This window comes from Miniopterus schreibersii (genome assembly GCF_964146895.1).
Source record: "Miniopterus schreibersii genome assembly, chromosome: 4".
Taxonomy (NCBI): Eukaryota; Metazoa; Chordata; class Mammalia; order Chiroptera; family Miniopteridae; genus Miniopterus; species Miniopterus schreibersii.
Window position 1 is genome coordinate 84,832,640 of NC_138105.1, and position 25,036 is coordinate 84,857,675.

General features: G+C 47.3%; 3 protein-coding genes across 4 annotated transcripts in view; 2 read left to right on the forward strand and 1 right to left on the reverse strand.

The window, feature by feature from the left end:
• The window catches only part of GALNT10 (polypeptide N-acetylgalactosaminyltransferase 10), a 170,515-nt gene extending 166,397 nt beyond the window's left edge, over positions 1-4,118 (forward strand). Inside the window, exon 12 of the mRNA XM_081135940.1 lies at positions 44-4,118. Coding sequence (XP_080992066.1) covers positions 44-202 — 159 coding nt within the window. The 3' untranslated portion in view covers positions 203-4,118. The remainder of the gene's footprint in view (positions 1-43) is intronic.
• Positions 4,119-10,642: 6,524 nt separating this feature from the next.
• Positions 10,643-24,636, forward strand: SAP30L (SAP30 like). 2 transcript variants are annotated; one of them, XM_081134754.1, is made up of 5 exons: positions 10,643-11,685; positions 15,552-15,674; positions 17,854-17,952; positions 19,479-19,654; positions 20,237-24,636. In XM_081134754.1, the coding sequence occupies exons 1-4, from the start codon at positions 11,488-11,490 to the stop codon at positions 19,605-19,607; spliced, it is 549 nt and encodes a 182-aa protein (XP_080990880.1). In that variant the 5' UTR covers positions 10,643-11,487; the 3' UTR covers positions 19,608-19,654; positions 20,237-24,636. The 2 variants fall into 2 exon arrangements, with proteins under 2 accessions (XP_080990880.1, XP_080990879.1); XM_081134753.1 differs by having other exon boundaries at positions 19,479-24,636.
• The window catches only part of HAND1 (heart and neural crest derivatives expressed 1), a 28,167-nt gene continuing 14,832 nt past the window's right edge, over positions 11,702-25,036 (reverse strand). The window contains exon 2 of the mRNA XM_081134751.1: positions 11,702-12,070. Within this exon, the coding sequence (XP_080990877.1) occupies positions 12,065-12,070 (6 nt within the window). The 3' untranslated portion in view covers positions 11,702-12,064. The remainder of the gene's footprint in view (positions 12,071-25,036) is intronic.

Sequence of the window (25,036 nt, forward strand, 5' to 3'; positions counted from 1 at the left end):
ATCTCCCCAGCACAGCGGGGCTGATAACCTCCGTGTTTTGCAGGACAAGACCCTATACCACCCCGTCAGCAGCGGTTGCATGGACTGCAGTGAAAGCGACCACAGGATCTTCATGAACACCTGCAACCCCTCCTCTCCCACCCAGCAGTGGCTGTTCGAACACACCAACTCAACAGTCCTGGAAAAATTCAATAGCAACTGAGCCCACATGTCTCCGTGCAGGCCTGGCAGGGTCCTCCCTGCCGCTCACTGTGGCCTTCCTCTCCGGGGGGAGGCAGGGCTTCCGTGGGCATCGTGATGCAAAGGTTCTGGCCAGCTGGTTCAGGGTGGAGCGAGCTCTTAAAGCTGGAGCCAGGCATCTGCCTGGTCCCTGAGACCCTGAGCTGTGGAGTTAGTGTGGGGAGCAGGCCCCACAAGCGGCCCCTGAGAATGCAGAGCCTGCTTTAACTCCTGATGGCATCTTGGAGGTCCAGGCTGGCCCTCTCAACTTCGTCACCATGTTCCCTTGAGCATTGTGTGGGAGAAATGCCAGGGCAGCCCTAGGCCACCCAAAAATGAGGCTAAGATATGACAGTCCTTTAGAAAGAGGCAAATTTTGCCTGTTCAGTGCAGCTGTTATCACATTGCCACCTATCTGCAGCAGGAGAGAAGGGGCCACTGGTTTCAGCCTTTTAGTGTTTGCCTGTCATGGGGGTAAGTGCAGTCACTGCCCAGCTTCCATTCTCTGTAATGGCCCCAGGCAATGCCACTGAAGGCCATACCTGGGCCCTCAGAATGTTCAGTCCTGAACACCAGCCAGCTGCCAGGCCTGGGGTCAGATGCTGGACCCTTAGACACTCCTTTGCAGCCTGGACATATGGGTGTTTCCATTTGCTTTCTGGGTGCTTAAAATGCCCATTGTAGCTCCCTCCAGGCACAAAGACAACCCAGCCACCAGCTTTTCAGACCATGTTTCAGATGGCCTTGGGCCCATGGAAGAGGCCTAGTAAGATCTCCAAACCAGAAATTCTGGCTGTATGTCCCTGGTCAGTGCTTCCATTTCTCCTCTCCTCTCCTCTCCTCTCCTTTCCTCTCCTCTCTCTCTCCTCTCTCCTCTGCCCTCCCTCCCTCTCTCCCTAGCAAGAGGTGAAGTGCTCACCTCACACATCCAGAGGCCTCCAGGGTAGACCACGGCTAGGATGCCTAGTCTCTGACCTCATCATGGTTCTAGTTCTCATATCGAACTCTAGAATTTTAAAGAACTCTAGAATTTGACCACAGACTAGAGTGCTACACAGGATTCTGGGATTCTGGCATCTGATGTGGGTTTCTAGAATGTTGTGATTAAAGGAGCCAGCCAGGTGTAATACGGTCAAGGCAGCCCTCAGCCTAGAGACAGTCTGTGAAATCCCAGGTGATGGCCTTGGGGGAAATGGGGGGCTTTGTCCATCAGCTCCTACCAGAGGCCCTGTTGTGACATGGTCCTCAGTGCAGACCTGAAGCCCTGCAGCCTCCTGCCATCACAGCTGCAGTGGAGAAAACCCAATGTCCTAAGAACAGACGCACACCCAGCTCCACGCCAGTCCTTCTTGTTTACCTTTTGCTTTGTTAATTACACGTCAGGCTCCCAGAGGGCTCCCAAACTAATAAGAAGCATTTCTGTAACCAGCCTGCCACCCACTGATTCAGAAATAGAAATTGCATTCTACAATCTATGGCTTCCATCAGCTGGCCCAGGAAATACTTGCAATCGGTATTCCAATTAGAGTCAGGTCTCTCGATTGTATCATTTGCCAATTAAATAACTGAGACATAAATCTGGGAACAGAGCCACAAATCTGCCTTTGAGATGCTGGCTGATCTCAAGGCCATCAGTGATCTGGGGGAGAGGGGAATAAACATTCCCAGTCATGACCACCCCAATTAAGCGTGCAGTTGGCAAAGCGTCACTTCTGTCTGCCCCTGTACCAGCCCTGCTCTGGCCACCTCTCTGCAGGAGAGGCTGCCCCTGTGCTGGCAAAGCTTGCTTGTTGAGTCCTGGTATCTTTCCCAAATGAGTGTTATATCTTTAGAAGTGGCCCTCAGTGGGAAGGAGTCAAGAGATGAGGCCCCTTCCAGAATCTAGGATAACAAGAGTGTTGTAATTTGGAGAGTCAAGTTAGGATTCCTCATCAGAGAGCAATGCAGCATCATTAAAATAAAAACTGTGCCTTTTAAAAAGAAAAAAATGCAAATATACAGCAAATCCCTAAACTTGAACCATTTCCTAGTGCCTTGCTAGACAAACGTAAAGGGGCAGGGATTGGGGGGCGGGGAGGGAGTATTTGGTGGTATGTGCAGTTCTTATTGGATGAATGTGTGTTTCTTAATGTCTAATTTCAAGCAGGAGACGTTGGGCCTAGAGCAGGATCTAAGATGCAGATGCCCCCCCCCCCCAAGGGCAGAGGCCAGAAGTTGTCCCAGTTAGTGTAACACTCCACTCAGATTAAAAGAGCAGCTGGACAGCTCGTGTAGTCTGTGGCCTAGAAGGGCCTCAGCAGCCCCTGGGAGAGGGCCCTGTTTGGAGGCCATGCCTGCAGTCCTCCATCCAAGCCCCCAGACAGAGTGCAGAGCACTGGCTGGATTTCCAAATGGTCCCACTCCAAGTGGATGACAGTGTTCTCGGCACGACCGGGACTCATGTGGAAAGCAGGAGCAGCCCCAGCAGTCCTCAGCCTTCCCTTCTCCCATCCTTTGGGTCTCCTTTTGAGTCTGGTTTCCCTCCCTCAACAAGGGACGAGAAGGTCCTCTGAGCATGCTGGCGTTTGTCACTGATGAGCCCACATCTGTAGGGGCTGGAAGTTGACAACATGTGTGAGAGGGATGGCAGGAGACCAGTTCATTGCCTAACTGACCGGCTGGCTGGAGCAGCCACTCATTCTTTTGGCCTCCTTTGTTTAAACTAGCTGTCTTAAGGATTCAGATTCCTACTCACACCCCCAGCTGATGCCCAAGTAAAACATCCAGGAGCCCGTGGAAAGGCTGTCAGGTAAGGGGTGAGAATGTGGACCCTTTTCCCTCTAAAGCCTTTATTCTGAGCATAAGGTCACAAAACAAATGAGTGGCTAGAAGGTATCATGACCGTGTGGCCCACCAGCAGGCTTTCCAAAGGGGACTCCAGAAACATTTCGGAATAGAAAGAGCAGCCTTGCTGTAAGTACAAGGCCTTTGGAGGTGGCCAAATGTGCAGGCCTGGATGTGAAAAGGCATTGTACCTTATGCCTCCAATTGGAGCTTGTTTCAACTTTAAAAGCAGTCCAGAAATTGTCATTTCTCCCCTTTGGGAAGAAATAGCTCAGAGACAGAAGGGGGTGCATATGTAGAAGGGATCTGATGAGTGTGACATTAGGTCCAAGGGAGAAAGCAGTTACTGAAAATGGAGCATATGGATTCCCAAAGTCCACATTATAGTCACTTTTCAAACCTCCTACCTGTTGAATTTCCTTTTCTCCCTAAGACACAGGTGACATCCTTGAAAATGGCTCCATATTTCTTTCTGTGCATCTCCGTTTTTCTAGTCTCTGGAATCTCAAAAAGTGGCAAGCACCTTCCAGGCATCACTGGGAAATCTAGATTCTTTGCTTCAACAACCCTTAGTTGGTACAGATTGGTGATCTCGTATAATTCCTAGGAGACAATGCATTTTTTATGTTTTCTGAAGATTTTTAAGTGTGGGAGAGGGGCAAGGAGTGTGTTTCTATTCTGGAACTCTTCTCTGCTTTCAACTGATGCTCTTTGTGAAAATCCAAGTAATATTTTAGTTCAAACTTGATCTTGAGCCAAGGCCCACTGCCACCTCTGGAGTGGGTCTTGGACCTACATTCCAAGTGACAAGGTCCTGTTACCATTCACTCCCCAAATGGTTTTGATTCAGCCATGCCAGACCATAGAATCAGGCTCCTGTTCTGTTTGGGCTTGAAGTCTGGGTTCCCAAGGGAATTATAGGCAGGGACTGTTTGAGAAGTCAGATGGAGATTTCATAGAGAAATCTCAAGACCGCCAGCCTCTCTTCTCCTGCCTGGAAAAGTGAGCCTTTGTGAAGAACTGATTTACATGTACAGTTGTGATTGTGACTGAGTAAACCTCCAGACTTTCTCTAACGTGGTCTCTGGTTTATTCCTGGTCATGCGCCATTCTCCATTCCATCATGTGCCACGTAGTCACTGAACACCTACTCAGTACCCAGACCCTCTGCTGGGCACTGAACACATTCCCAACAGCCATCCTTCTAGAGGAAGGCAGACCTAAAACAACTAACCAAGATGATTTCAGATGTGAACAGGGCTGTGAAGGATATAAAACAAGATATTAGAGACTGGAGTGCCTTATCCAGAAACAGATTTAGAGAACTTGGCAATTTGCTCCACATTAGGTAGGATGGTCAGGGAATGCCTCTCTGCGAGAACTGAACAATATGAGGGCATGTGAGCCAAGAGGCAACAGCAGGGAGAGTTCTAGGCAAAGTGAACAGCTAGGCAAAGGCCCTGAGGCAGGAAGTTGTTCCCATGTTGGAGACACAGAGGGAGGTGAACTCACAGTGTTAGGCAGAGTGGCCCACAGAGTGCTTTACAGACTATAGCTAGTAGTGGAAGATTTCAGGAGGGCAGTGACAATTTGAAATAAGCTTAGCTCATTTCTGATGCTTACCCATCAGCCACAAGTCTCTACTTACCAAAACATTTGATGTTTTTTGAGCATAAGATTTGTGTAATGCCATGTGGTGGAAAGAGCACTGGCTGGCCCAATTCTGCAACAGACTCAGTGAGATCTTGTGTAAATCCTGCCCACTTTCTCGCCTCGGTTTTCCTCAGTAAAAATGAGAAGTTTTTGGATGATGCTTCCAGCTCCACCTATGTTCCTGTGGTTGAGTCTTGGTGTGGGGCTGCAGGTGACCATGAGCAGAAGCTGCCTGCTGTGCTGTCACTCAGGGCCCACCAGAGGGCGCCGTGGGCCACAGCTTGGAAAAGGCTGATGAACAGAAAGGGGGAGTGTGGTCGGTTTAAGTCTGATCCCGTGGATATTTCCTTTTGTAGCTTTCATTGTTGTTTTGAAAAATCTTTTACCAACAAGTTAACTTCTAAAAAATTTTAAATGTTTCTTTAAAGAGCTTAAACTCTTACTAGGAAAAAAGGAGAGGGAAGAACATTCCAGGTGTTGGGGGTAACAGGTGCAAAGGCGCTGTGGAGGGAGGTGACCGCTATGAAGGTCAGTGAGGCTGGAGCAGAGTGGGAGAAGCAGAGACAAGAAGTAGGAGGTAGGCAGAAACCAGCCCCTGTCGCGCCGTGTTAAGGAGCCTCTGGTCTTTATTTTAAAAGCAGTAGGAAACATTAGAGGGCTTTTAAATGGTTCAGATACGCCCTTGGCTGATGCTAGAGCCAGGAGTGACTTGCTCAAGGAGCTGGGCACACAGTAGGCACCTGGGGTAGCTGGCCCTTGGTGCCTCCTCAAAACCACTGACCACTGGGAGGAAAGGTCCGTCTTCCCTGGAGCAGGTGAGAAGACAGGGAAAGATGACACTGAGCATCCTCCCAAGCCCCCAGTGAGGAGAAGCCAGGCATCAACAGCACATGGCTGCACTCAGGGTAGGTGCTCTGGGGGTGTCACACTTATTCAGAAACAGATTTAAAGAACTTGGCAATTTGCTCAAAGTTTTGAATTCCCGTTTTCTCTGTATTTAGTTGAGATGGGGGCTTTGAGGTTCCTAGTAAGAGCCCAATAAGTGTTTGATAGACAAAGACAGTTTGAGTAATGTAGTTTCAGGTTATGCTTTAGGCCTTTCCTCCCTCCACTCAGCCCACAGACCTGACAGAGTGCACCAACGTTCATCATATGCTATGTGCCCTTCCCTTGAGAATGTCCCTTCCTCTCTCTGGGCCTCAGATTCTCCATATGACAATGGGAGAAGGGGAGCAAATTAGATCACAGGCAGCCTGGACTCATAGTTCTACAAACCTTGTATCTAGGATTTTGTGGTGGATTTATTTTTCAAGCTCAGCGAGGGGATAGGAGTGGGACCCCCCTCCCAGTTCTGCTGGTGTCTCCTAGCTTAGGGCTTCTGGGCTTTTGCTGAAGTGGGTCCAGGATTCCATATTCAAAGCATCCTTCCTACAGCTGCTCACAGCTCTGCCAACCTCTGGCCTCAGGCAGCTGCCTCCTCTCCTGTTCACCCTCAAGGCCTGGGCTGCCTGGCTTGGCAGTACCTGGGCTCCACCATGATGCCCCAGGGCAGCCTGCAGTTCTTACCCTCAAGTCTGGCTTGATTCAGGGCTGTCCTGGTGATGGCCCTTGGTGTACTCACACACTAACACACAATCCCAGAGAAACAAAAGACCACTCGGTGAACCCTTAGAAAAAGCAGGTTTCTCAGCAACTTTACAGCTTTTTTTCATGAGCTACTTTGAATTGAAGTGGCGTCTGATCTCCTGCCAGCTCCTGCCTGAGGATGGGGCAAAGGGGATGGCAGGTCTGCCTTTGCTGGAGCTGAGAGCTGAGCTACCCCCATTGCTCCATATTTCCTATAGATCATTAGTTTGTTAACGTTGAACTTGGGGCCAACAGCACTGTCACTAATGACTCAAGGAAACTGACACATCCTAGTGCCTACGAACACTAGACGGCACCTCGGCATGGTACTTGAGAGACATTTTAAACCATAACCACCAACAGAAAGCACAAAAATATGAAAAATGTGGCACAAAACAGACCACAGAAAGGACACTTGCTTACAGCATGATAGAGGAATCGGCCTCAGCTGGGAACTTGCATGCTTGTTAGGTGACTCGAATATTTCCCATTCTGCCCATGCACGTGTCTGTGTGACCTCCAAGCGCCACCAGTGTTAGCTTTGAGGTTACAAATACATTTTAGTGAGTAGGCACAGTCACAAATACAAAATCAGTGGAAAATGAGGATCTTTTGTTATTTTATTTACTGTCTCCTCCACTGAACTTCTGGAGCACGGGGCTCTCGCTCTGTCATCCACCATCTCACTCCCAGCTCTTAGCAGAACCCACTTGGATCTCAGACACCGCTGAGCTTCTGATCAACCAACCAGCCACCCCTGGGATTTTAGTTTTGCAAAATTTATTAACAATCATTATTTATGTTACCATGAGCTACATCAAGGCCAAAATAAAACATCTTTCCAGGACTGACTTTTCCTAACCAAACTCACAAAAGACTGATATATAAATGAAAAGTTCATTTTTTCATGGGCGTTAGAATTGTCCAGTGACCCAAATAATTATGTTCAGTCTCCCAGTATCAGCTGAATTATAACTTAGACGTTTGCTTGGTGATCTAGCATTAAAGAAAGAAGTGAGGAGGACTAAGGGATTTTTTTTTTTTTTTTTGCCTTCTCATGACAGAGTTTACACACGCCCCTACCTAATTCCATTCATAATTGGTTTCTGAAAATGTGACTAATGTTGAAAGTACTAAAGTCAAACAACAAATTCATTCTGTCAACAGGGCATATCTGTTCCCAGGGAATAAGAAATGGTATAACATTTCCAATTACAACCGCATTTTTAGACATAATCTTTGAGGATATATTTCCTGCCCTTCCTACTTACTATAGCTTCAATTTGATTATTTCCCTTCACTAATAAAATTTTAAAAAAGGCTTAAGAACATCAAGTGGAGGCTAAAGATTCATCCCTTTCAACAAATCTAGTGATTTCTCTTTATAGCAATTATAGTTAATGATACACATGCTTCCTTTATCGAGATATAATTCACCCACTTAAAGTATGTTCATAAGGTTGTACAACCACTACCACTTCCTAATTCCATAACATTTTTGTTGCCCCAAAAAAGAAACCCTGTACCCATTAGCAGTCGCTCCCTACCCCAACCAGCCCCTAGTCCCTCAGCTGCTGGTAACTGCTAATCTGTTCTCTATGGATTTGCCTTTTCTGGACATTTCACGTAAGTAGAGTTACAATATTTCCTTAGACATTTCAGACTACAATTACACATTTAGTGTACTTAATTTTCTCAAACTTTAAATGCCTAACAGGGCAGACTTACAAATCTAAAAAGCAACATCCTTCTAAGCACTTAAGCAACTGTTGTAAATTAATGACCTAGACTTACAAACATAGCAAATCAGGTTCTCTTGGCCATTTCAAGAATCTGAAATCCAACACAAAGCAGAACAAGGGTCACAGAAGCTTCTCTCCTGGATTCATTTCTTTATCTGAATATTTATATTTCCTTTCTGGAGTTATAGATTTACTCCACCTGCAAAGGGATCAGACTTTTTTCCAAATACTGCTATTCGGAACCAATCTACATAATAACCTGGGGAAAGCTTATGATGAAACATTCCTTTAGGACTTCAAAATTGCATGTAAAGGATAGTTTAAAAGCATGGTCCGTGCCCCCCAAAATATAGAAAGGCTGGGGGTATCAGTCTGGGTCCAGTTAGGAGAAACCACACAATAATTTGGACAGTCAAACCATGATATAAAGATGTACTAACTATAACAGGGGACAGTAGTAACAAGGCATTGCCTCGTAAGAGTAAAGAGAACTCTAAAGAATACAGGCATAGCAGACACGAACAGAAGCCAGTACCCCAGAGCACATGAGTGAAAGGGCCCCTGTCCCACTCCCCAATCTGCCCCAGGAGTTTTTGCCAGGGGAAGCTGGTGCTAAAGAAGCTGTATGTGGTGTAGTAGCCTGGCGCTGGATACAAATGCTATATGAAAAAATATCTAAATGCAGAACGTATGTGGAAAATGTAGAGCTCTTACCCATACCATTCAACATTGGAACCAGTATCACACACCGACTTGTACGGACACCCAGCTGTTCTCCGGGTATGTGTCTGAGCTCCCCTCCTAGAAAATACTCTTTCAAGACAAGGGTTGTGTTTCATCCCTCTCCTGTGGCCAGCCCCGAAATGAACACACGCAACGTGGTCCATAATGTGCTTTCGGATATATGAACTCTGAGGGAGGATGCTATTAAACTGTGCCTCTTTTCCATGAATTTTTTTTATTGTTTTTTTTACTACTGTAAAAAGCAATAAATATTTATTCCGGAAAATGTAAAGGTAGAACAACAGGAGAAAAATATCAACCATATTTCTACTACCCAGAAATGACTACTATTAGTACTTTGGTGTGTTTCTTATGCACAAATAGTTTTTATTTTTTAAAACATAGTTGTACATACATCATATCTCACATGCATTTTACATCCTGCATTTTTAACAGCATAAAGCATTTCTCCAACTCATCAATTCTTTGTTGAAGAGCCTGCTGAATTATTATACATAGAAAATGTTTACACTGATGTTGAAACTAACCTTAAATGTTGAAAACATCGTAAGTGACTGCAAAATATCTCATTCTGAAGATGCTGGCTTACTTAACCACTTCCCTTGTGGAAGTTTTGGGTCATTTTTCTTATAAATAACCCCATCATGGACTGTTTTCTCGGGTAGGTCCGCTTCCTAAAACGGCTGTCCCGCGTGTAAAGTCACTCCTAGAGCGAACAAATACATTTAAGGCCACTGGGGAAAACGAGATCACAGGGCATCTGCTTCTAAGCACGGAGACTAGTAGCTTTCCTTTTTCAACAAGACAGAACCAGAAGCCTCTCCAGTGCCAATTAGTACTACCAAGCGGGCTCCCCGAACACTCCCTGGCCCCTCCACGCACCAAGCCCCACGCCAATGCTACCCAGCCCTAAAGGACTGCACGACCTCTTGACCCTGCTGGGCATTTGGGGCCTTGCGCCCTCCCTTGTCCCCAAGCTGCCCAGCGGAGGGGCCTGACTAGGGGTGCTAGACTTGAGGACTTCCCTGCTGACCCTGCTGGGTATGTGTGGTGGCCTGGGCACGAACCCCAAGCTCAGGGCCTTGGCGGGGCACTGTCACCTCGCAGGCAGGCCGGGAGGCTTAAAGCAATAGAAGCTGCAGCCCACAGAGCTCCAGGGAGGTCCCAAGACACCCTCGAGCCCTCCCCCGCGCCGAGGCCGGCCCTTCGCCAGCCCCCCCTCCCCCCGCTCAACCCCCTCCCCCCCGCCTTTTCTCCGCGTGCTTCGCGGCCCCTTCTCCTTCCCGCGGTCCGCCTTGTCCAGCCTGCAGGCCGGATCCCGGCTTCCGACTCGTCTCAGAGGAGGGGCCCGCCAAGCCCCGGGGGACCCCTCTCCCTCCCCCCTTATCCTTCCGCGCGGACCGAGCCAGTCCCGCTCCCCACAGGCCGTGGCCTCCGCCCCCCTCAAGCAGCCTGCCGCCTAGCAAGTGCCGCCGTCACCCCATCACCTCCTCTCCTCCGCACGCCTTCCCATGTATAGATATCCCCGACTTTGTCCTCTGTCTTTCCCGCCATGGCTGGCTTTCTGTCCTGTTTCACCCCCCGCCTCCCACGGGTCTGCGGGTCCTCCGGCCCTAGTCCTTTGGTTTTACCCAGTCGGTCCCTCTCGTGACAGTGCCTCTATCCCCTCTAGGTCCCCCTCAAAGCCCCCCCTCCATGTCAGTCCCTCTGCGCCCCCGCCCACATCTGTACTTCTGTCCGTCCCCGAATGGGATCCTCTGCTCCAGGCGTCTGGCCTTCTGTCCCCTAGTCTCCGTCTGTGCCGGGGCCAGGAGAGCCGGCGGCACCGACGCCTTCCCTCAACCTGGGAACTCTTCCCTCTTCCACTTTCTCTACTTTGAACCCATCCCAGCAGAGTCCAGGAAGTAGCCAGGCGCCGGGGACTGGCGGCTATGGGACCCAATGGGAAGGGCCAGCGGCGGCGGCGGCCCCGCCCAGAGATCAAATGCTGCCAATGGTCGAGTGGAGGCGGGACTTCCGCTGTCCCAGGGAGGGCGGGGGGAGCGAACTGTTGTGGTGCGGAGCGTTGGGCTGGCGGCGGCCGGGCGGCCCAGGGGCTGCCGCGGGACTCGGGTCGCAGCCTAGCGGCTGCAGGGGTGGGGCGGGCCGGCCGTGCTGCGGGGTCCCGGCGCCGCGGGTTCGAGGCCGGGCCCCGCACGGGGAGGCCGCGCCACCCCGGGGGAGCTGCCCGGCGGCGAGTTTGCCCAGCAGCCAAAAGAAGGCGGGAGCCGGCGGGGGCCCTCGAAACCCTCTGGCAACCGAGGCCGGAGTCCCCGGGGAGCTGCCCTTTCCTGGGACACCCTCCCGGACGCCCCCGCCGAAGGGTAACGGTTCTGGGCCCCCGGCAGAAGGAGCCTCCAGGTGACCCCCGGCGGGGCCCTGCGAGCCGCGGGAGCCAACCCCGGGGCCTGGGGCCGGGGAGGAAGGGGCTTTCCGGAGACGCGGGGCCGGGGGCCGAAGGAGCCGCAGCGCGGCGGAGCGGAGCCGGGCCTCCCCGGCGCGGGGCAGGGCAGCGTCTGCTCTGGAGACAGACTCCGGGACCCTCGGGTGCGGGGGCCTCAGCGACTGCCCCGCGGGGAGCTTGGCCGCGGAGTGGCCTACAGGAGAGCCTACCCCCCAGAGGCCGGCCCGGGACGGGGAGATGAACGGCTTTAGCACGGAAGAGGACAGCCGCGAAGGGCCCCCCGCCGCCCCCGCCGCCGCCCCGGGCTACGGCCAGAGCTGCTGCCTCATCGAGGACGGCGAGCGCTGCGTCCGGCCGGCGGGCAACGCCTCCTTCAGCAAGAGGGTCCAGAAGAGCATCTCGCAGAAGAAACTCAAGCTGGACATCGACAAGAGCGTGAGTCCCCCGGTCCCCGGCTGGGCCCCCGCGCCCGATCGCGCCCGGCCGCTGCCCCCGAACTACGGGCGGGACTCAGGAGCCTCCCGGTCCTGGGCCTCGCCGCCCTTTATCTGCAGAGGAGGAGTTGGACTCGGGATTTCAAAGGCCGCTTCAGCGCTGATCTGTTCCCACTAGGATTCTGCCCAGATCCGGGAGGTTAGGCGAGGGGCTCCGAGGACCCTTCCTGCCTGGGAAGATTGACAAGTTTTTAGCTCGTTTAATTGGTTTGGATATCCGAGCAGGGAGAGAAGGGTTCATTGCGTTGGCCCACGAAGGAGCAAGTATTGGGGAGGTGGTGGTGAAGGCACCGGCTCTTCTCCAACTTCTCAGAGTCCTGTTATTCCTGCAGAAAAGGAGAGGTGACAGTTACCTCCCTGTTTGCAGCTTCTGTAAAGGGTCACCGAGCTCACTGCCTCGCAGGCAGCTGTAGGGAAAAGGGATTTTCTAGCATGAGGTTAGAAATAAGGCCAAGACCAGGTCTTGGGAGGTGGCTCTTGCAGTCGCAGTGACTGGAAGGAAGAAAATCAATTTTCTCAGGGATAACTTCTTTAGAAGTCTCCAGTAGGAGGATTTTGTTTTGTTTTTTTAGTTTGAATAGAATTGCCCTGTGTTTTTGTGCCTAATTATAGGAAAACTTTTCCTATGTGATTTCATATATTGCAGTTAATTCTAAAGCTGTGCCTATTGTCAACCAATTAGGAACGTTTTAGTTTTACATCTGTTGCTGCAGCCTCTTGATTAGGAATTGGAAATGAGTTAAGGGGTTATTTAATGTCCAGGTAGACCAGCTAACATCCATTCTCTTTTAGGAACAAAGATTGTCCATTGTTGGGGGAAATCAGAGTGCTTGTTAAACTGAAAGGACTCCCATTTTTCCACTTCTGATTTTACAGTTGAAACTGAGGCCTAGAGATAGGCAGTGACAGCGCCAAAGTCACACAGCACCTAACAGGCTGGTTAATTTCTTAACCCCATTATCTGATAGTTACTACCAAGCCCCATGCATAAGCCTTGATTAAGTCTTTAATAAATAAAAAATTTGCCCTGCCTTCTCTTCCCTCCCAGCCCCAATTTTTTAAAGTTAATTATAATTTACAACCCTTGAATGGAAAGGTGCTATTTTAAAATGGTTGAGGGTGGGTTAAGGGCTTTCTTATTACAAACCTCTATCAATGAATGAATGAATGAATGAGAGCAAACAACTGGCCAGATGCTAAGATGGTCCAGATTAGGACACATGTTGAAGTGAAATGCTTAATTCTAAGACAGCAATGAAGTCAGCCTCTTGAAAACAGTGCCTACATTCTGTGTAGGTTGTTGGGAGCCTTTACTTGAGCAGCCTATGATAATTTCCAGTCCTTAAAAGAAGGAAATTTCCAGTTCTTTTAAACCCTTGGGTGCTGTCACATCTGAATGATGGTGCTGCTGCAATTGGGGCTCCAGTTCCCTGGTGACCCCTCTGGAAAAACCTATGTTGAACCATGTTGATAGTTTCACACACACTGTCTAAAAGAGATGCAGTCTAAGCCCGGCACTGGAGTTCCCAAAAGGCAGTGCTTCTGAAGGAGTAGGTTTCCAGGTGGAATCACTCACAATTCGTTTCAAGGTGGTGGTGTAGAGTCATTATTTCTGAAAGGGGATTCTATTTCATTCTCACAGGCTTGGGCAGGAATTCAGTTGTAAGGAACTGCTGTGTTACAATAATGTTTAGCTGTTGTAGAAAATGAAACAGGAAAAATAAACACTAGAGCCCTTGCTACCACCCTCCTTCCACCCCGCCTCCCGGCAAAGGCCACTAAGCTCTGAAATTTCTGAAAACCAGTATGTACTTGAAAATGGTTAAGTAGAAATAGTGACTATTTATCTTGTAAAAGGTCTCGCAAAGAGCCTTTTTAAATAATAGTACCAAAAATCCAACTTGGGCAGTTTAACTCATTTCTTGTAGACATTGGCAGCTTTCTCTGATTTATTAAGATATAACATGCCTTTAAACAGTCCTCCAATTGACATATTTCGGCTTTTTTTCTGGAGAAAAGTGGAAATTGAGAATAGTATAAAAAAAATGTTGGAGTAGGAAAGGAACATGTGCCAGGGGTCAAAAGGCCTGAGTGACTTTGGCCAGGTCATTTCCCTACTCTGGGTGGCTTCAGTTTATCCCTCTAGAAAATGAGATTGGGGCCAGTAAGTTTGCACTGGTGATTGCTAAGTTTTCTTCCGTCTAGCATCCCATTATTCTAGTGTCTTGACTTGAAATCTCCCAGTCACAGCTTTAGGAAATCACCTCTTCTGCCCGTTCTCGGGTTACCAAGTTTTTCACTGTAAATGTGAGGAGCAGTTCAATCTCTCAGGGTTTGCATGTGGAACTGGCCGTGAAGGCCAGCTTCCTATCAGGGAAGTCGAGCATGCTGTGAGTGTGCTCTCTTCCCTGATACAGCATGTCCAGTCGTGCATATCAACTATGCGGGATTCTTTGGGACAGTGACACATTGCTGTGGCTGAAAGTCCTTTAACAGAGTTGGATCTTGCAAAGCTGTCCCAATTTGTAACCATATGTAAATGGTGACTTTTACTGGCCTAAGCTGCTTTTAGATGCAAGGGATGCTTGTTTGGATGTCACAGCATTTATTGAGCACCTGCTGTCTGCAAGACACCATCATAGTATAAAAACTACTCATGACTCACTAATCCAGCCACATGGAAGTGATAATTCATCAGAATAAAAAGCAGTTCTCGTTATTTTTCTCCATGAAAAGGCCTGAATTAATTGACACTGGTTTCCTATCAGCTTACTTTTTTCTTTAAGAATTTAAGGAATAAACTCAAATTCAGAAGCCTCCCGAGAACATTTGTGCAACATCTGTTTCAGTGTCAACAGCCCCAAGTCATTTACACAGGCATTCGGTTTCTGTTAGGTTTTCGAACAGTTTCCCCAGTCAACCCTGGTACCAACATTCTTAAATAAAAACATATTCTTCACATCTCAGCTGCTGTTGCCATCTTCACTTAACTATTCTGCCTCCAACCTGTATTAGAAAATCAGCAGAAGTACGCAGCTGCTTCTGTGTGGTTCTGCCTTGTGAGAATTTCTGCATCTCTCTCCACTTCTCTTTGTGGAGCAGATGTGAGTAATGCAGTAATTAGAAATCTATGTTCAGAAATAAGGTATTTCAGAGAGTTACCATCCTACTACGGTACCTGTTATCAATGGAAAAATAGTGTGTGCCATATACCATTACCACGGTCCCTCTCCTGCTTCTCTAAATTCGTAACTCCTACACGTGTGAAAATGTCATGTCACTCAACCTTCAAAAACCTTGGGGGACTCTGTCTTTGAGGGAAAGTCAAAACTGTTCTGATGTGCACCACCACCCTCCCCCTCAAATCTCAAATTTCTCCTTATGCTCCTACATGGGCAGTCCCCCCACCTAATGCTGTCTACCCTGGGGCTCTTTCACACACCTTCTTTCGTCTTCACCTGACAAAAGGCTTGGTTCTTCTTTGCATCTGGAATGCTTCCTGTCTACTTGCAAACCCTCCCTTCAAGTAAGGGACCTCCCCCCACTCTCTTTGCCGTGGGATCTCTCCTTGCTGAGTCCGGACCACTGGACTTCAGTGGGGACTTGGTTTACGATACACTCCCAGTGTGATGCTAGTGTCCTCTTTGTGGGTGTCTTGTTCTGCGGCTCATTAGTGAACGCCTGGAACTTTCGGCCTGCACCTTCCTTCTCGCTCTCCAGTGCGTTGGAACGGGGAGAAGCCCATTAATCTGGCAGAGGCTGTTTCCACAGAATTGGCATCTCTGACTTTAATTTGCTTCCCATCAGGTAAGGCACTTGTATATCTGCGATTTCCACAAAAATTTCATCCAAAGTGTACGAAATAAAAGGAAGAGGAAGACAAGTGACGATGGTGGAGATTCTCCTGAGCACGACACTGATGTTCCTGAGGTAATGGTCAAAAACATCCACCTGAAAAAGCTGGGAGAAGGGGTTCTAATCTGATCCTTACCCCCGGCCTGGTCTGCTTTTTGTGCTAAGAAGTCATTTTAGTCCCCTTGTTTTGCTGTAGTTTATTTGAAATGTGAATCACAGAATCAGAGTAACACTGACTCTGAGAGCTGAACACTTAGAAATCGACTGGTCTGACCCCCATCGTTTTACAGACGGGTGGGCGCAGGGACCCGAGGTCACACATACAGTTTGGAGGCTCGTCCAGTACCCTTTTCAATAGGCCGCACTGCTTTTCTTCAGGAAAACCCTGGCAAATGATTAAATATAACCATAGTGCCAAGCTTTTCAAAAACTTTGTTTTTGTCTTTAAAGTTGGAGACTGAGTTTATATGGTTTGGGGGAAGTCACTTCCCCTCTGTTTTCTAGCCTGCAAAATGAAGGTATAAGTTGTCAGTTCATACTAGCTCTGATTTTCTGTCACTCTCCAATTTCTGGTCCAGGCTTGTTCCCAAGGATCCATTCCCAAGTCAGTTGTACTGGTCCAGGGGTTCTCAACCCTGGCACTATTGACACTGAGGCCAGGTCATTCTCTGTTGTGGGGGCTGTCCTGTGAATTGTAGGATGTTTAGCAGCATCCCTGTATTTTGTCCACAGGATGCTAGTCACACCACTCCCTGAGTCATGTGACCAAAAATGTCTCCAGACCTTGCCAAATGTCCTTAGGGTCAGGGTGGAGGACAAAATCATCCCATGTTGAGACCCTCTGCACTAGACAATGAGACCTAGGCTTCTCAGGCCAGAAAACCTTTCCTTCAAGGTGCCAGAGTCTGTTAAACAAGGCTACAGGAAGGAATATTGGATTTTTTCTACTTAAATTGTTTTCACTTAAGACTCAGCAAAGAAGAACCGTTTATAGTGTACATGGAATATTTGATGCATGAATATTTCACAAGGCAGCTGCCTCTTAGCACTCAGTGAAAATGACTGTAGGAATGGAACGAGTAGGCGGGCTTTTGTCTGGAGATGAGGAAACCTTTGAAAGTAGTCCTTTCCCTCCACCCCTCCCTGTGTCCCCTTTTTTAGCATTGGTTTAATGTATCTTTCAATTGCCTCTAGCATTATTATATTTTATAAAGAAATGGATGTATTCAATTTTTAAATGCTTTTCACAAAATAAAATTTAAAAAAAAGGTTTGAGGAATGTTTTGAAAAGAATGAAGGACTTTGGTCCCTCATATTGATCATTCATTTTGTTTTTAAGTGCTCTCCACCTGCCTGAAGCAAGAACATCTCTTTTAGAGGCAGGTAAAGGCAGCCCAACTTTCTGGGCCTTCAATGTTTCATGACTGTGCAGCTTTCCTCTCTTCCTGTGTTAGAAGAAAGGGGGGTCCTTTCCCCTCTGTTATCCAGTCATCTGCAAAGACCCTGACCCTAACCGGCTGATGTGTACACTCACCACAGTAGCTTTGGAGCTTTCTCTGGAGGGTTAAGGATTCTAATACCTGAAGGCTGAACCTAGGAACGAACTATTTGAGAATAGTACTTTCCACAGTTCTTCATGCTTCTCTATCCAGTCTGCTGCCAAGCTCTGACCTTCCTTCCTTCAGGATGTCTGTCTGGTTTTGTCTTTGCTCTCCATGCCTGGTGTCCCCGTCTAGCATCACCACCCCTCCAAAGCTCCGCTTATCATCTCACTTCTGGATCGTTGCTACAGCATCTCCCTCTATCTGCCTCCACCCATCAAACCACCACTAGATCCATCTTCCTGGAACATCACCTGGCATGCTACCACCCAGGCTCACTGTTTAACCCCATCAGGATTGCCTATGACCCCCTGGCGCATCCATTCATCTCCTGGCTTTCTGTGCTCATGATCTTCTCCCTCAGTTCCTACTCTTTCTCTGTTACTCACTGCCTTTCTAAACCCTGCCTCTCCTTAGCTTAGCTTCACTTGCCTCCACCAGCCTTCTGAGACCACCCTGTCCCAGCCAGAACTCTTTATCCACTGTTATTTTTGCCCTCCCAGCTAGTTATTAGTCCTCAGTGGACCATTCCTAAGACTCTTTTGTGGTCCTCTCCACCCACACCCCTACCTAGTGTAGTGCTAGGCACATAGTGGGCTCTCGGTAAGTCGTGGCTGATCAAGTGATGAATAATGTGTTTCTCTTCTTTCCAGGTTGATCTGTTTCAGCTCCAGGTGAACACTCTACGACGTTATAAACGACACTACAAATTACAGACCAGACCAGGCTTCAATAAGGCCCAGTTAGCAGAAGTAGGTGGACAAAATTGCACTCTAAAAAGAGAGAGCCAGAATTGTGCTTCCGATGGTGACCTTGATTCTCCCTACTGCTCTGTGTGCCTGTTGATCATAATCCCCTCCATAGCTCTGGAAGCCACTTTTTATTCCTTCTTTTGCACAATTTAGAATCCCACAGCTCTAGACCTGGAAAGGCTCTGATTTTCATAAAAGAAACCGTGGCATAAGGAGAGGTAAAGACTTCCTTAAACTCACACAGCAAATCGGTGTGATTCCAGAATTGAGCCTGGAACCTCCGGACTCCTGATTCTAAGTCCTGAGTGTTTGTTTGAAACTTGTTTTACAAGATTCTTTATAAATATGTTGCTTCCTGCATATCAGGTGTGTCAGATTAATCATCCCAGAGCCTTCACTCATGTTCAGATTAATCATCCCAGAATCTTTACTCATGTTCTGTCGGAGCTATTTTTTTCCTCTGGTTTTTTCCCCTTGATTTCTTCTACTCTGATGTTAGTAATGGAAATATTACAATGAATGGAGCCAAGAAAATTTTCTCCTGCCTTGAGTTCTTAACATAGTTTAGAGGGTGTGAAATGTTCCATTGGCCATTATTTTAATATACTGATAGCCTGGCTTGATACTTCTGTCCTGTTGGCACTAGTGTGGGTACCCTCTTATCCTCTTTTCTGCCTATTGTAGAAAATTTGGAAAATGGAGAAAAGAAAAATACAATCCTACCATCCAGAGATAACCACTCTGTAGTTCTTTCTCTGACTCTTCTTTCTGTCCTAGCCTCTTGGTCTATTCAGAGATTCCTTAAAGGCTCATGGCCCATTGGTTTTTGTCTTTCCTTTAGCGGTATCTTACTGACCCATCATTTTTTCTTAAACCTCTCCATTACCAGCATCCAAATGAAACATAGGAGCACACAAGCCTTTCCTACTTTAAGATTGCATTACCCATTTGCTAGTATTCACCCCTGGTGGAAGGGATAGGATGAGGTGGGACAAGGGGAAACATGTGTTCTTAGGACTTATAAAATACAGCAAAGTTTCAGGAATACAGAGTAAATGGTGGATTTTTCTTCAAATTTGGTGTATCTTTCAAGATGAATTCTTAGATCACACAGATCTATTCAATTTGACATAATTTTTAAAAATATAATTTTCTACCAAGTTCCAGGGCCTGAGAGGTTATGGTAGCAGCTGGCCAACCAGAGCAGTCCCAGTCTCTTCCTCCATGGGGATGACCTTGAGATCCTGCCATCATGGGCAGTTGGCTGCCACTAAAATAGAATTACAACTTGGGAATGTTGAGGGTTAAAGTCCTGCTTTTGGGAGCCTGGAAAACCCAGTCACCTAAACCCCAGGGAAAGAGAGGCAGTCTGAGTTCTGCAGCTCTGCAGGGAGTTCTGTAGTGATCGTAACCCCTCTTTAGCTCTGGCAGCACCTTTCTGGTTCCTCTTTTGCAAAATTTAGAATCCGTGGCCCTGATTTATGCATGTTTTGTGTGTGTGTGTTTTCTTTTTTGCCCCCGTGTAGACTGTCAGTCGACACTTCAGGAACATACCTGTGAATGAAAAGGAGACCCTTGCCTACTTTATCTACATGGTGAAGAGTAACAAGAGCAGACTGGACCAGAAATCAGAGGGCAGCAAGCAGCTTGAGTGAGGATGAAGCCCATCTGCCAGGAATGAAGTATAATGCTTAATGCACAGGTGATACCTGCTACATTTAAGCCCATAAAGACTTTTAAGTTTTATTATAAATAAAAATGTTTGAATGATAAATACTGTAAATGTTTTTGGTCAGGAGGATTATATTCTTCTGATTCAGCATGTGTATAAAAAGACTTTCTTTTAAGGCAACTACTGGGCTGAAAAAACAAGATCATAAAAAGAATTAAGAAAAGCTATGTATTGCAGCATTCAAAAAAGCATTAAGTCAGTGCTACTGGAAATGAGGAATAACAAATATTTTGGTTGTCGCCTCGTAATCCCACGCTGCCACATGTGAGATGTAGCCCTGTAATAGCAGCAGGTGATGGTGGAGGTGCATGAGCAGATCCAAGTGTGCTGGGGATGTGGATGCCCCACCATGCTGCAGGCTTTGTTGCTTATCAGCGAATCAGTTTGACCCTGGTCCCCCTCACTGGTCCTGCACCTTATACACATAGGCACTCAATCAGTATTTGTTGGCTAATTGAGCTGTCACTAGAATTGCCAGCCTTGTAACATCTGCTTCACGCCTCCAGTTAATGAGATCTCTGCCATTTCTGTGGTTTACCACTTAACTTCTAGACTGTGGAGGAAATCCTGATGAGCCAACAAGAGGTTTCAGATCAAACGAGTACTTCAGGACGGTCGCATGTGCCACGCTGTCTTGTGGAGGTTCCAGAAGCACGGATGCAGAGACCCTCGCAGGAGATGTGGCCCTTTGCACACCCCTCTACGTGCCACTCTTTGGGGTGAAGTTATGTATTATGACTTCAGCCATTCTCCTGGGCCATAAATGCTTTGGCAAACGGAGATACTTAGTGGTTTGGGACTCATATTTTCAGAAGTACTAATCCATAGTTCACAACCACCAAGAAAGCTGCCAAGGACCATGGGATTCCTGCTCAGAAGTCCAGCGCTGAGATAGAAAATCTGCCTGGCCTTGACACCCTGGGCTTGGGGGTCAGCAACAAATCACGGGTTTGAGCAACAAAGGTCGGTGCCATCTGATGCTCATTTTTACAAGCAATTTGCCTCTCTTTTAGGAAGAAAGATTGCTAAAATGATTTTTTTAAGTATGAATAATTACGTGATTATTTTTTTTACGTTCAAAAACTCAGCTTGCTCTATCTAATTATGTCACAGCCAAAGTATCCTTTGAAAACAAAGCTTTATATCCAAAAGTCTGCTTTTCCAAAATTTTCTAATCAGTGTGCTGGGGGCATAAGGTGTGGACAGGGAATGGGAAAGAGAAAAATGATGTGGACGCTAGTTTCTGACCATCTCGACATGCACTGTGGTCAAAGGTATCACTTTCTTACTCGGTTTTAAATTTGAGTTCTTTCTGAAGCCTTAAATGCTAAAGGAGCAGTGGACAGCCTGGCCTGGCAGAGAGTGTTAATGTCTCACAGATGGCTTGATCTGAGTGCCACCACAGAGAAGTCAGGATGAAAATCCCCACCGAGCAGGGCAGTGGGTTCGGGTCTGTGAAGCAGAGTGCCACACTTTCTGTGGACTGGGGACAGGGCCACCATTCACTAAAACAGTGTGTTCCATTGCAGCAAAGCTTTCACCAGTGTTCAAAATGCATGTCTAGCAGATTGCAGCCTTTTCAAATATGTGTAAATGAATGTACATAGAACATACTCTAGACTACGAGGGGTCTTATTTTAATACACCGGGCTGTGGGTGGCACATCAGGGTGCTCTGAGTGTGTTAGTCATTCAGATCCAGTATGTATTTAGACATTGTCTCACTACTTATAACTGGAGGATTAAGAAGGCTCAAAAGTGTGTGGCTTATGTAGGTTTTATTCCTGAGAAGCTGAATTAGGCTTTGGTGGTGTCCAACACCAAGCTCCCTTTGCAGGGGGCATTTTTTCTCATCAGACTGGAGTTTGGGTGCAGCTGGGCCTGTAGGTTAGGGCATTGGAAACCTGCTCTCTGGAAATGTCCCTATCTTATTGAGAAAGAAGGTGTATCTTTTGATGTTTAAACCAATGATGGATGTGTAGGTCATGTCACTTTTTCTAACAGTGAATCTGTTTTCCCAGTTGAGAGAGACAGTGGTACATTTCTGTGAGAACGTGGGTTAGGATCCATCTGTTCCAGTGTGTCTATAAGAATGCTTTTGTTCCAAAGTGAAGCCTGGGGAAACTTTCCCCCTTCAGCTAGATGCTGTGTGCACTTCATCACATGCCGTTTTTCCTCTAAAGAGAGCTGCTTTTGGAAAGGGGAGATTGTGGGTATTTTTTCCACCTTTGTAGACATGTCGGGTGAGAGAAAAGACAAAGCTGTCCGAATCTACTTTTGTCCTGTGTGCAGAAGTCCGTTCTGTCATCAGACCACTAAACCACTTGCCTTAGTCTCTTCTGCAGTTTTCGTGGCTTAATCATGGGCAGGAGGCTCTGCCTGTGGAAATGGCCGGGCCCTGCAAAGCAGCTTCAGGGAGCATCGGGATCTGGGAAAGCGGTGTTCATCTTGGCTGCCTGCATTTTTATGCCACCTGTCAAGGACTTTTGCGCTTCTCTCCACCTGTAACATTGCAACATTGCCTTCTCTTCTCTTGGTGCTCCTGGGCAAAACTGGAATTGGAAACAGAACTGGTATTGTTTTCTTAAATTCTGCCTCAGTTCCGGCCTGGTGTGGTTCTTCAGATGCCCTGAAGGTTGTCACGTGGAAATGCCAATATCCTGCTATTCATGTTGCTTCATTTTAAGGTTTTTAAAAAACAAATGGACAAACTTCTTATTTCAACGAACAAACTCTTAGGTTGGCAACAGCACCTGAAAATGATCACAACTAAATCCCATGAAAGATTAAAACGAAGGACTCAAGGCTGGTGTTGTAAAATGAAGAATTTCACTTATGTGTTACAGCCGCCAAGTTGCTAGATGTTCCTGTCATGCTGAATATTCACTGCTAGCCTTCCAGAGACATATTCATAATTATTTGCAGTTGGAATGTTGCATCTAACCTTGGCATTTCAGCTGTTTTTTTGTGGGAACTTTTTTGTTAATATCCTACAGGACAACTGCCTGGTGGAAGGGAGGAGGTAGGAAAAGCAGCTTACTCTAGCTTATTGAAATAGGCAGTCCCAACCCAGACTAGCTGCTGTATGGAAACCGTCTGAAGGCTCTGTCATTACAGTGACAAGATCTAAAAGTTGGGAAAGTGGCTTTCAGTCATCCCATCCAGTCTCCCCATAGGTGCTGACATTCTGCCTACAACTGTCCCACCAAGGATTTGAGCAGCCTGGGCTTAAACACCTCTGAGGACAGAGAACTCACTACCTCCTGGGGGTATCTGGTTCTATCTTTGTAAACCTCTGGTTTTCTCTGTTTTCTGTGACTTCCATTTATGTGTCTGCTCAGTGGGGGCCACATGGAAGAAGTTGCTCATCTTGGCCAAGGACTTAATTGCTGGCACTGTCCCAGGGCATAGCAAGTGTCTTTTGAAAAGGAGCAGCTAGCAGCGAGACACCAGCGTCCTGACTCTCCACCCCCTGAGTACTGGTGCATTTTCCTTGTTGGAGAATGTGGAGGAAACCCCATCCGCCTGGTTGTGCTCACTTGTTCTTGCTGAAGCTGATCGAGGGTGTTAGGGTGTTAGCAGAGGTGGTTATACTATTGGCCTTATGAAAAACAACCAAGACAGAGGAGGCCTTAGTTCTGTGTTTGTCCCACAAAAACTGATGTTCACATCACTTAGGAAGAACCTTGGCTAGAAAATCTTAAAATGTTGCTCTGTGTGGAGTTGAAAGTTTCCATGGCTGCCGAGGGCTTGTACCTTAAGATTCCTGCAAGCATTTCTCACACTGTTTTTACCAAGAAAAGAGAGCTTAGGGACTTGGGGGAGTGGGGGAACCATATTCCTCAGTATCAGAGAAGTGCCATATTTTCAAGCTAGAAAGTCCTATAAGGTTGCTATTGTCTAATTCATTTTTAGAGATGGGGAAACCCAAAAAAACTTGCCTAAGTTGCATGGCATTCTCTGGACTAACCTCTCGTCCTGTAGCATGACTCTAACCTGGCCTAAAGTGACCTCCCTCAGATTCTTGAGACGTTGCCACTGAGTAGAGGTTCCCAAGACCAAGCTGCAGAACTCAGGGTTGAGTGAATGATTCGGAAAGCAGTCAGTTGAGTTTTGCAAAATGAATGGGAAGGACAAACAGAACTGGCCTATAATTTAAGACCAGGGTTCAAAAGTCCTGGTGGGAGATCTAGTGTTGCCCTAGAATCTAAATTCTCATGAAGTGGTCTTGCTCTGTGATCTGTTGGTCAGACTTCTGCCTTTCAGTCATTCTTGGAGCTTGTGTGATTCAGTTGGCCCCAACTGGACAGACAGCACTGTGGCCTTGTGACTGGCAGCCTGATACTGAGCTAACCGGTTGAACTGAAGGACAGTGAGCTCAAGAACATGCCCTGGGAAGCATGGTGCTTTAGGGGTGCCTTTTAATTCCTTTCATTTAATTACCAACTGTTTCCAGGTTCATAGTTAGGAAAGGTAAAGGTGATCTGATGTTTTCAGGTCGGCTGGGGCAAGGTGGGGCCTTTTCTTAAGGTAGAAATGTCTACAATCAGTTATTTCATCCAGCTTGCATCTTAAAACACAAACCTTCGGTTGCTTTCATTTAATGAACACGTCTTTGCCAATGACAGCGCTGTACAGGATCCCTGTTTTACATTTCTATTATCCGTTATGCCCATCAGAGTGTTGGGGGTGTGGGTTTTCTTTCCATTTTGTAACTGCCTTATTGAAAAGCAAGTGCCCTTCCATTTCAGGCCTCCTCATATTGTACGTTTCCTGCCAAACGTGGGAGATCATTTGTATTTTAATTTTGTAATCTATGGCTCTGTACTGTTGAAAGGCTCTCAATTCTGTGGGGTCTCCTTAGTAATGTATGAGACTTTTCATGTTGCAATATCACACAGATGGGACAGCCCGACTTTCGCTCTTAATAAACGGTCTGAATGAGTAACGAGAGACATACTCTGTTGTTCTCTTTGAATGTCCACGTGGAATTTGGTGCTTTTACTTTTTCATTGGGGCCCTGGCTGCGTAGTACAGTGATTAATGACAGCAGTCTTTCCTCCCGGCTCCAAGTACTAGCTCCTTCACTCCCCGGTTCAGTCCCAGTGCTCACCGAGGGAGTGTCGATCAGAACAGAAGTTTGGGCCCTGGGGGCTAGACCTGCTCTCCCACACACACATGGAAAGAGACTGCGGTCCAGCGCCTCAATCTGAAGCCTGGATGCTGCATAGCATACCAGGCACCCTGGCAAATAGCTTCCCTCTCTGGGTCTTCAGTTATCCATCCGTAAAATGAGTGTCCTAAGTAAACCAGATAAAGAATTGCAAACTGGAAAACTCAGGTCCCTTCTCAG

Coding starts and splice junctions, on each gene's coding strand:
- SAP30L (XM_081134753.1), top strand. CDS start 11,488: ATGAACGGCTTTAGCACGGAAGAGGACAGCCGCGAAGGGCCCCCCGCC. Junction 11,686..15,551: donor AGCTGGACATCGACAAGAGC/GTGAGTCCCCCG, acceptor GCTTCCCATCAG/GTAAGGCACTTGTATATCTG. Junction 15,675..17,853: donor ACGACACTGATGTTCCTGAG/GTAATGGTCAAA, acceptor TCTTCTTTCCAG/GTTGATCTGTTTCAGCTCCA.